The sequence below is a fragment of the Hyla sarda genome, chromosome 5 (assembly GCF_029499605.1).
Source record: "Hyla sarda isolate aHylSar1 chromosome 5, aHylSar1.hap1, whole genome shotgun sequence".
In the NCBI taxonomy this organism is placed as follows: Eukaryota; Metazoa; Chordata; class Amphibia; order Anura; family Hylidae; genus Hyla; species Hyla sarda.
This window is the reverse complement of record NC_079193.1, coordinates 329,046,771-329,059,372: the sequence shown is the minus strand read 5'-3', so window position 1 is coordinate 329,059,372 and position 12,602 is coordinate 329,046,771. Positions and strand designations below refer to the sequence as shown.

Here is a 12,602-nt window from a genome sequence, read left to right as displayed (position 1 = left end):
ACTGGCGTTTGTTTTTTTCAGGCGTTTTTTTAATCCCAAAAAAACGCAGCACAAAAAAAAAAAATAAACAAGTGGAATCCTAGCCTGACTCCTACCAGTTAAAATGAAACAATCACTAAAAAAAAAAAAAAAACAACATTCGAAAACTTTCCTTTCACACATCAGACACCAGCAGAAAAATACAAGACTTGTTCACGATTCAAAAAAAATATTGAAAAACATTAGATTTTTATTTTTGAAATACACTTTTTATGGTATTTTCTCCAGAGCAAAAAAAAAACAAACAAGAACAAAACAAAAAATAAAATAAAATAAAAAAAAAACAAACACAAAAACAATCTTTCCCACTGTGCATCAGAACATGACAAACATGACAATATTAATAATAAAAAACAAAAATAAACCTTATTTACACAGCTCTAAAATGAGCTTTATATCTGTACAAGGAGTGAAGGCTGGTTGGGTTGTAAAGTCCAGTCCTTTAAGGCAAGTCCTTTGGTGCAAGCAATATCTCCTTCCCCCTATGCTGGGGAACTGGGGTGTAAGGCTGGGGGTGTGGGTAGGTAGCTGGATTTGGGGGGTGGGTGTCCCACTCTAGTAGTCCTGCCTGGGGCTGTGGGTTAGGCTGTGTCTCCGAAGGTCGCAGTTTCTCCTGAATACTTTCCCGCACTGCTCACAATTGTAGGGCTTGATGTCTGTATGGGTAAGAAGGTGAGTTTTCAGGTTACTTCTTTGATTAAATGTTCTTCCACATGTGGGGCATTTGTGGGGTGATTCCTGTTCAGATTTGAAGCAAGCAAAGGATTAATCCTTTACACCATCTCTCCTTGACTATTTGTTGATAATATCAATTCTATAGGGCAGGGTTTGCAATCAGGGGGCCTCCAGCTGTTGCAAAACTACAACTCCCAGCATGCCCGGACAGCCGAAGGCTGTCCGGGCATGCTGGGAGTTGTAGTTTTGCAACAGCTGGAGGCCCCCTGGTTGAGAAACACTGCTATAGTGTATTAGTCTTAGGGTGTAAAAACCCAACTAGGCCCCTGGACACTAGGATTTCAGGACAGTACATGAAAGGGATTTCATGTCCAGTAGAATAGTGAATTAGCAAACATGAAAATATAAAGTATCTGGGAATGGAATAAAAGGGCCCAATGTAAATTTTGGAATAAGGCCCTCCTAACCTACCATGTGCCTTTTATAATTATGGGGAATATGGGCACCCTCAGGCACCAGATCTTAGGTACAGCTGCTGCCTCTGGGCCCTTAAATCTATGAACATAAATAGGGTATAGTATTACACCACCCCATTAATGATCTTGTAACAAGGGGCAAGGATGACACATTACTTCACCTTAGCTATCTCCTCTATCCTAAACATTTTTTTTTTATTTATGTGGAATTTATTTTTATTTTTTTAGGAAAAATAAATAACTAATATCTTTAATATAGGTAAATTAAACAAGCTTAGGGTAGGAGATGGATAGGAGTAGCAATGGTATGTTGTTAAAAAAATATATATATATTTTTTAGCAACATTAAATTATATATTGGAATATTAAGTTTCTAATTGAAATTAAAGTGGATCATTTAATCCTATTTCCTATTTTATTTAAATACTATGGAGTTAATGTTGTAGGGATGAAGGGTGGATGGTAAATGTTCAGCTTACACTTCAAAGGGGAATATATATATATATATATATATATATATATATATATATATATATATATATACAGATGCAAATCAAAATGTTGCAGTATCTTGTAATACCTTTTTTATTGGACTAACAGAATTTTGTAGAGACAAGCTTTCGGGCTTCCTCCCAAATCTAAGCTCACAAGCAGAAGACACAGGTTACATCTCACAAATATTATTTATTTGTTAATTTATCTATTAACATATATATATATATATATATATATATATATATATATGTGTGTGTGTTAATAGATACATTAACAAATAAATTATATATATATATAATTTATTTACTTGTATGTATGTAAATATATATATATATATATATATTTTAATAGATAAATTAACAAATAAATAAATTATATATATATAATTTATTTATTTGTATATATATATTAATAGATAAATTAACAAATAAATAAATTATATATATATATATATAATTTATTTATTTGTATGTATATATATTAATAGATAAATTAACAAATAAATAAATAATATATATATCTAATTTATTTGTATGTATACATATATATTAATAGATAAATTAACAAATAAAAAAATTATATATATAGATATATAATTTATTTATTTGTATGTATATATATTAATAGATAAATTAACAAATAAATACATTATATATATCTAATTTATTTATTTGTATGTGTATATATATATATATATATATTTTAATAGATAAATTAACAAATAAATAAATGTTATATATATATATATATATATATAATTTATTTGTATGTATATATATTATATATATATACTTTTTATTAATCTGTTTATCCATAAATTTATTTTGCACATAGGAAATTTTATGCATAAAGGTCACATATAGCAGCTGTGGTTTACAGTGTGTATAAAACCTATTCCCAGGGTTAACATTATTATTTATAGAAAATAATGATGTAATATAGTATTATTAAAATAAATAAGTCTTCCATCTGATGGGTTGCTATGGGTTGTAATGTGTGTGTGTTTGTAAAGAACAGAATCATGGTACCTGCATGTGTAAGGTTTTGTGCACTGCCAGGGTCCTCGATTGACAGAATCCCTTTCCACACTCCTGACACTTGAAAGGTTTTTCTTTGGAATGAATATATCTGGTGGGGGAGAGAAAAAAAAAAAAGAAGAAAAAATCAATGATGAAATCTGTGTTTAATCATTATGAACACACACAGCAGCCACCATAGAGGCCTACACAACTCTGTCCCCCTCCTCAGATAGTACTGTGTGCAGAGCTGAGCTGGACTCACAGAATGGGTCATTTGAAAACAGATCAGAGATCCTGATCAAAGAGGGATTGCTCAGTGCTAGGAGATTAAAATGCAGGAGTGTGACAGGCAAACAGTATACATTGTCCTAATATTATCTGCAGAAGAACAACGACCTTCACACAAGGCCTTATCTCAATAGCTCCTGTAAATACATTCTCAGTGTGAGGTTACTGCAACAGTTTCCCTTCACCTGGGCAATAAACCTGCACAGATCAGCCTGGTACATGGACTATTTACTTTAGTCCTGACTAAAAGGAGAGATTTACCACCCCATTGAGTAGCACAATAACACCCACATCATACACCCCACATCATATGTCATATTTTGTCATGGGGAAGTGCAACCATTGGCTTTTCTGGCATATCAGAGGAACAAAAAAAAAAACAAAAAAAACTAAGGCATGATGTTGAAAGAAAGAAAGAAATGAGATGCAGGTAGAATGTAGAGTTCAGCCATAAAGGATTATAGCTTGTAGATGATTTATGGAAGAACTACATCATCACTATAATCTATCTATAGCTGTCATAACTTGGAGTCCTATAAGAAACCTTTAGCCAATGCTTTAGTGAGTGTGTGAACTGGTGGTGAGATCCTTACATCATCATGTACTCTCAGTAGCTGGTGGAAATTATGGTAAATAATACAGAAAATATATTTTTTAATTAATAAATATGTATAACAGATATCATCTAAGTGAGTGTTTCCCAACCAGGGTGCCTGCAGCTGTTGCAAAACTACAAATCCCTGCATGCCCGGACAGCCTTTGGCTGTCCGGGCATGCAGGGAGTTGTAGTTTTGCAACAGCTGCAGGCACCCTGGTTGGGAAGCACTGACTTAGATGAAACCTTTAGCCAATGCTTTAGTGAGTGTGTGAACTGGTGGTGAGATCCTTACATCATCATGTACTCTCAGTAGCTGGTGGAAATTATAGTAAATAATACAGAAAATATATTTTTCAATTAATAAATATGTATAACAGATATCATCTAAGTCAGTGTTTCCCAACCAGGGTGCCTGCAGCTGTTGCAAAGGCTGTCCGTGCATGCTGGGAGTTGTAGTTTTGCAACAGCTGGAGGCACCCTGGTTGGGAAACACTGACTTAGATGAAACCATTAGCCAATGCTTTAGTGACTGTGTGAACTGGTGGTGAGATCTAGAGATGAGCGAACTTATAGTAAATTTGATTCGTCACGAACTTCTCGGCTCGGCAGTTGATGTATTTTCCTGCATAAATTAGTTCAGCTTTCAGGTGCTCCGATGGGCTGGAAAAGGTGGATACAGTCCTAGGAGACTCTTTCCTAGGAATGTATCCACCTTTTCCAGCCCACCGGAGCACCTGAAGGCTGAACTAATTTACGCACGATAAGTCATCAACTGCCGAGCCGAGAAGTTCGTGACGAATCGAATTTACTGTAAGTTTGCTCATCTCTAGTGAGATCCTTACATCATCATGTACTCTCAGTAGCTGGTGGAAATAATAGTAAATAATACAGAAAATATATTTTTCAATTAATAAATATGTATAACAGATATCATCTAAGTCAGTGTTTCCCAACCAGGGTGCCTGCAGCTGTTGCAAAACTACAACTCCCTGCATGCCCGGACAGCCTTTGGCTGTCCGGGCATGCAGGGAGTTGTAGTTTTGCAACAGCTGGAGGCACCCTGGTTGGGAAACACTGATCTAAGTAGTCTACTGTCAGTACCTGTGGTCTCTCAAATGGTCCTGTCTTCTAAAGGCCTTGTGGCAGATGTCACAGGTGTAGGGTCGCTCATCTGTGTGGGTTCTTTCGTGGATGAGTAAGTTGTAGGACTTGGTAAAGTGTCTTCCACAAAACTTGCAAATAAATTCTTTTTTAGTTTTAGATGGTAACCTCCCCCTGGAAGGTTTCCGGTCTGGAGACAACTTGCTGATCTCTGATATAGGACTACCCAACCCTGGGCTTAGTTTGGAAAGATCACCTATCTTAGGTGGGTCCTCTTGGGTTGCAGCAATGGCCAAATTGGCAAAGTCAAACCTAGGTCTGTCTTTGTGCAAGGCTGGGATCACATGGGTTATGGTGCCCTGTTTGGGGTGAAAGAGATGAGTGGCAAAGGGTAAAGCAGGGAAGGAAAATCTGGCATCCATCAAGCCTTGAGCAGCTGCCATCTCAGTGATGGTGGACCTTGTGATCCCATGTACATTTGGGTACCCCAAAGTCCAATGATTCATATGCATGGTCTGTACAGCACTTAGTCCATAGAGTCCCTGAAGATGGTCCACAGCTGCTGGAAAGGTATTGACTGCTTGTAGGAAGGAGTAGTTGGTGAGCTGTAGGGAAGGGTGCAGGGGAATTGGAGCTGGTAGGGCCTTGCTACCCATCTTCCAAACTCTTCCAAATCACAGAACCCAGCACCTTGTACTGTGGATTGGGCCCGCTCCAGAGTAAGGATGCTCACGCCACAATGAGTTTCTAAGGAAGAGGGAAAAAAAAAAAGAGGGAAAAAGTAGATTTATTCACAATGTGTATTTCATTTCCTCACATATTTTTTAACACAAAGTGATTCAAGACGTGGGAAGAATTCATTTGGCTGCATTGTTGTAGAGAGAGCCCTGGTCTCCAGAACAATGTTTTCCAAAGGACTTCACCTCTCCTAATGAGAACCAAAAGGATGAAACAGCCTCTGCTTCTTGTGCTCAGACTGAAATGAAGAGTCCTGGGAGGCTGTGCCAGATAACTGAGAGATTATTTGTAGGGGGAAGTCTATAAACCAGCCACTACACTGTATGGACACCAGGCCTAGGCAAGGGTGGCTCCACCAGCTGGCCCTTCCACTACTACAGTGATCCCTCAACTTACAATGGCCTCAACATACCATGGTCTTTTCCGGACCATTGTAAGTTGAAACCAGACTCAACATACAATGCTACAGACAGTCCAGATCTGTGAAACGTGTCAATGGCTGGAAGAACCGACCAATCAGAATGGGCATTCACTGGTAAAACTCCTGTATTACTGAAGCGTATGCACTGACTGGTGTCTGGTAGCGCCCCCTACAGTACAGGGAGGTATTACATGTTCTGTACTCTTTACTTGTACCAGGGTTAGCTGTTCTGTTCTGTACTCTTTACTTGTACCAGGGGTAGCTGCTCCTTTGGACACCAGGTAAGGGCGACTCCATGTTACTTTTTTAGGACATTGCGTGTACTGTACAGGACCCTGAAGAAGCTCCTGTCCTCTACATAGACTGTTTTTTCCCAAGCAGGGTGCCCCCAGCTGCTGCAAAACTACAACTCCCAGCATGCCTTTGGCTGTCCGGGCATGCTGGGAGTTGTAGGTTTGCAACTGCTGGAGGCTCCCTGCTTGGGAAACACTGACATCGACAGTGATTTACAGCTCCCAGCAGATCTTTATTACTTTTATATGTAAGGATTTGCTTTATATATATTAGTTATCTACTTATTTGTCTTTAATTCTCACTTTTTTCCTATTTTTGGATGACATTTTGGTGGCTTCAGAACCAATTACCAGGTTTCCATAGAGTTCTGGTCTCAACATACAATGGATTCAACATACAATGGTCGTCCCGGAACCAATTAATATTGTAACTTGAGGGACCACTGTATGTCATCCACATCTGGAAACTTCCATCTCGCCTATCACCTTTGCCAAACTCTACAGTCACATGAAGTAACAAATGAGAAATAATCATTTAGAATTAGTAAGATTAAAATGTATATTTCAGTAATATACAGTACTGGGAGCCTAAATCCTACATTGAGCCTGGGCAGGGTATACAACGTATAACAAGCTGCAGAATAGAACCTGCATTGGGATGATTCTGAGATAACTTGCTGGAAATTCTAGTTGTCAATGGGTTAAAATAAGTCCAAACTAGGGAAAAGGAGGAGTTTAGATGAAAGGAGTGTAGATGAAGCCCACCTATTTATCTTCATCCAACAACAACTCATTCATCAAGGCAATTGGGGGAGAGAAAGGACACACTTTCCTCCAGCACTGCAGGTTCTAAATAAATCCACTTTACAGCAGATCCCTTCCAGATGGTCCTTGAATAGAAAGCCACACAGAAGGGAGACTGCCACTGCTACATGTGCCCAGCTGTCACTGACCAGGGGCACCGACTCCTGCACCCCTAATGCACCCCCTATAGCCACATTATGGAGAACACCCAGTTACTGCACTACTGAAACCCCCAGCATGCCCTTGTAATCGAATTACTAAAATTTGCTGAGACTTGTAGTTCTACGAAGGGAACCACCGATAGCATACGATACAAGCTAAATTGGTGGGTGGATAAAAGGAAAGATATAGATATATATGAGATAGATAGATAGATGGATATGAGATAGATAGATATGAGATAGATAGATAGATAGATATGAGATAGATAGATAGATAGATAGATGGATATGAGATAGATAGATAGATATGAGATAGATAGATATGAGATAGATAGATAGATAGATAGATAGATATGTGATTGATAGATAGATAGATATGAGATAGATAGATAGATAGATAGATAGATAGATAGATATGTGATTGATAGATAGATAGATATGAGATAGATAGATGGATGGATATGAGATAGCTAGATAGATATGAGATAGATAGATATGAGATAGATAGATAGATATGAGATAGATAGATAGATATGAGATGGATAGATAGATAGATAGATAGATAGATAGATATGAGATGGATAGATAGATAGATAGATAGATAGATAGAATGACTAGATACATTTTCTGTATTTTATTGATTTATTTTAGTATTAAACACTCCACAGAAATAATAGGTACTCTACCCTGTGCAAGCTAAAAAAAAAAGAATTGTAAATTCTATGTAACACTAAATTCTATATTTATCTTAATTCCTGATCTACCACTTGTGTCAAAGTTCTTAGTATTAATACAAAATCGTTTAATAGTCATAAAACAAGATCTATTCGGATGTGTATAAATACTACACGTATATCAGACAGAGTATGTACCCTGTATGATTATACATCATCCATATATTATAGCACAATATCACAAGTCAGTGTTTGCGGGGTATTTTTCTTTTCATTTTTATATATTAATGCAGGATTTACCTTTACTTTATTATAACTTCATATGATTCTATTATTTATGCAAAAATCGCTATTCTCTTTATCACAAGATTTTGTTGCACTACATATTCGCATCGGTCGTGGTGAAAACACTGATGGACTTTTAGTAATTCTACACAATTTCTAGTGGATATTTCACAGGTTACAGAAAGTTATATTCGGTAAGAGCTCTGCTCATAATACACATATAGCTGGCTAAATATTCGTCGTATTTATTAAGAATAACACGAATTTAGTCCTACACATAACTTACATTAAAAAATAATAAATAGTACACGAACCACTATAAAGACAATTATACAACACACTATTATGTTATGTCCCTTCATTATTCACACTTTGTAGATCACATAGATATTCCAATATTATTAAACTCCAAATATTTCCAATAGTCCATTTTCTTACCGACTATATATATATCTATATCTATATCTATCTATCTCAGTGTTTCCCAACCAGGGTGCCTCCAGCTGTTGCAAAACTACAACTCCCAGCATGCCCGGACAGCCTTCGGCTGTCCGGACATGCTGGGAGTTGTAGTTTTGCAACAGCTGGAGGCACCCTGGTTGGGAAACACTGATCTATATATATATATATATATATATATATATATATATATATATATATATATATATATAATTTCTGGATAGAGAACATGATTTCTGGGCCCACACACTTTTACTACAATAAATAAATACGCATTAAGGTTGTGTTCACACTGAGGTTTTTAATTGCAATTATTGAATCCCCAGCCAGCAATGGATTTCTAAAGATAACTTTCTATTTTCCTTTATAGGTGTCCTCCATGGAGGCTCGGTTTCTGTCCTTGTATTCAATGATCGCAATGTATTACTCAGATTGTAAAGAATATATGAGATAGATGGAAAGGATAGAATGTCAGGTAACAGCCGGTAGATGGTGTACATACCTATAGGGAGTGTATGTAACCAGATGAAAGGCTTTATCAGTCACGAGGAATAAATATTTTGCTTAAAAAGTAACATAGACCATTAGTGATACATTGTAATCTTCTCTGGTGTAAATGTATACAAAGGGGAGGTGGGAAGTCAAGATCTGTGCTGAAAATATACCGAACAGATATAGAGTACTAGGACATTAATAAACTAATATATTATTTGATGATGTAGCAGAAATGATCTTGTGAATTATCAGTGATAGAAGAAAAGCAGTTTTTCCTATGTAGAGTAAAATATAACCTAATCTAATCTATCTATCTATCTATCTATCTATCTATCTATCTATCTCATATCTATCTCATCTATCTCATATCTATCTCATATCTATCTCATATCTATCTATCTATCTATCTATCTATCTATCTATAGCAATGTAAGATAGTCGCAGCACTCCAGGTATAGAAAAATAAAAGTGACTTTATTCACAAATACAGGTGCAACGTTTCAGCTGCCCATGCAGCCTTTTTATCTATCTATCTATCTATCTATCTATCTCCTATCAATCAATCTATCTATCTTATATATATATCCAATAGCTGTAATTAGTTGTTTTGATATAATATCTATATCTCTTATATATATTTATTATCTATTTGAAAACTTTTATTGATGTATCTTCTCTCTCTCTCTCTCTCTCTCTCTCTCTCTCTCTCTCTCTCTCTCTCTCTCTCTCTCTCTCTCTCTCTCTCTCTGTATCTATTATTATTAGTTAGAATAATGATATATATCCATTATCTGTCTAACTATCTCATATCTATCAATCTCAAATCTATCTACCTATCTATGTCATATCTATCAATTTATCTATCTATCACATATTTATCATCTATCTCATATCTATCTATCTCATATCTATCTATCTCATATCTATCACATATTTATCGTCTATCTCATAGCTATCTATCTCATATCTATCTATCTATCTATCTCATATCTATCTATCACATATTTATCATCTATCTATCTCATATCTATCTATCACATATTTATCATCTATCTATCTCATATCTATTATCTATCTATCTATCTATCTATCTCATATCTATCTATCTATCTATCTATCTATCTATCTACCTATCTATCACATATTTATCATCTATCTATCTCATATCTATCTATCTATCACATATTTATCATCTATCTATCTATCTATCTATCTCATATCTATCTATCTACCTATCTATCTATCTATCTATCACATATTTATCATCTATCTATCTCATATCTATCTGTCACATATTTATCATCTATCTATCTATCACATATTTATCATCTATCTATCTCATATCTATCTATCACATATTTATCATCTATCTATCTATCTATCTATCTCATATCTATCTATCACATATTTATCATCTATCTATCTATCTATCTATCTATCTATCTATCTATCTATCTATCTATCTATCACATATTTATCATCTATCTATCTATCCATCTATCTATCTCATATGTATCCATCTATCTTTTTCACAATACCCGCCAGGTCCCCACAAGCTATTATTTGCATGTCTCGGTGCTCCCCGCCTCCATACATTGTTTTTCTTGTATGTTTGTGTGTGAATTGACTTTCCTCACCATTTGGTGCCCACACCTTGCCCTCTGCCCCTCCAGTCCTCTACTCTTCTTCTTCCTTCAGGTGATTTGCACTAAGCAGGTAACACGGCAAATGTCGCACACCGTCCCATGCACATAACACTTCTCTCGGGTAATCCAATTTCTTGTCATAATTAACCCCTTCCTTGCCGCAGCGATTTCTTTTTTTTCTTTTCTGCAAACAGTGGCTCTCCGACTCTTGCCAATACTACAACCCTGCAACCACAGCTGTTGTAAAACTACAACTCTCAGCATGCCCTGACAGCCGAAGGCTGTCAGGGCATGCTGAGAGTTGTAGTTTTGCAACAGCTGGACTCTTCTATAGAGGGGATCTCTCTGACATGACTGCTCTGACCTCTGTGCTGGGTCCTATACACAGTCCTGCAAACCTTCATACAGCGATCGCCTTCTGCAAGGGTTATTTTCCTGTAATCCCCAAGGCCATGTCATGTATCCCTCCCACCCCCCCCCCCCCAAACTGGTCACAAGTTCACTTACCTATAGCACAACTCTCTGCTCCCAGGGGCCACAGTCTCCACAATAGATCCTCCTCAGCCTTCTAGCTGTCTTTGCATTAGATCCACACAATTGTCCACCATGTAAAGAAGTCAGTAGAGCCAGTCCATGCCTGCTCCAGCAGCAGGACTCATGTTTGGAGCAGTACTGACCTGGGAGTGCAGTGATTGCAGTGAGCCCCCCCTCCAGTGCTCACTGCTTTCCTTTCCCCCCTCTTCCAACTCCTCTCCTGCTTTCACTCTTTGCTAAGTTTGGTGCAAGTCTGAGATCAGCCTCTCAGATCCATCACATTTCAGCCCCTGAGTCGCTTGGACTTTCTGGCCCCGCCCCGCCCAGCTGCAAACATCTCCCTTCTGGCCACGCCCACTCGTAGAACGCTCGCAATAGTAACATTCTGTCCCCGCCCAACGGCCACTCCCATTCATGGAACGTTAGAAGTTGTAAAACTCTGTGCTACCGCTGGCCACGCCCCTTTAGAACTCTCCGGCTTCACTAATGGCTCGCTGTGTTTACTTCTGTTTGGATAGCAACTAACTCTTAAAGGGACCGTGCTTTTTTTTTTTCAATTTTTTTTAGAAAAGCTTTTTTTTTTCCCCCCTTTTCTCTTTCTTTCTTTGCTGCAGTACACAGTCTAAAGTAGCCTTTCCTGGTAATACTAAAATACTTTTTTTTTTTTTTTTTTTTAAATCCCCCTTCTCTATAACGCTGATCACTTGCTGCCTGCAGCTATTTATAACTTGATGCTATTATGATTCTATGGCATGACAGCTATCATCCGGAGGAGAATGTGTTATGGAGAACTGGGTATGTGTTACTTTTGGAGTCTTTTAGCATTATCCCTGAGGTGTGTAATTATTATTTTTTTAACTAGTAGTAAGATCTATGATGCTGATCTTATTTTTTATCTTTTTACCTATTGCACCCCCCCCCCCCCCATTAGATCCCATTGACTTCAATTGACCTGGGTCAGGTACATTGCAAGTGCATAGTCAGCTCCTCATAATTATTTTTTTTATATAAAAGGAAGCAGAGATCTTTTGTTTTGTAAGCATCATCGTGTTCAATCCTTAAAAGATCAGACTGTCCCTAGAGAGTGGGAGCAGCCTTATCCTCCTTCCAAAAGTGAAGCTGATACAATAATAAAGGGTCATCCTATGGAAAACACCAGCACAGGGGGGAAAAAAAAGTGTTGTAAGTATTGTGCTTGTGGATCAGATCCCAGCTTTAATACAATTTCTATCCCAAAAAATTCTATCATAACTCGTGGCATTAGGATGTGTTCACACCTTCAGGTTTCTAGTTGCAATGATTGAATACAGGAACAGATTATACATGTAGGAAACGTATAAAAGAAAGACTGGGACTGCTCTTCTTATATCCATTCCTGGATTTGTATTAAGCTATTATTGC

At 37.1% G+C, this 12,602-nt stretch overlaps 1 protein-coding gene across 2 annotated transcripts; it reads right to left on the bottom strand.

The window, feature by feature from the left end:
- Positions 1-252: 252 nt before the first annotated feature.
- OSR2 (odd-skipped related transciption factor 2) lies at positions 253-11,504 on the bottom strand. 2 transcript variants are annotated; one of them, XM_056518607.1, is made up of 4 exons: positions 11,175-11,504; positions 4,692-5,438; positions 2,714-2,813; positions 253-777 (listed from the first exon to the last, which is right to left on the bottom strand). In XM_056518607.1, exons 2-4 carry the CDS (start codon positions 5,345-5,347, stop codon positions 595-597), a joined length of 939 nt encoding a protein of 312 aa, XP_056374582.1. In that variant the 5' UTR covers positions 5,348-5,438; positions 11,175-11,504; the 3' UTR covers positions 253-594. The 2 variants fall into 2 exon arrangements, with proteins under 2 accessions (XP_056374582.1, XP_056374583.1); XM_056518608.1 differs by having other exon boundaries at positions 253-695.
- Between the last annotated feature and the right edge of the window lie 1,098 nt (positions 11,505-12,602).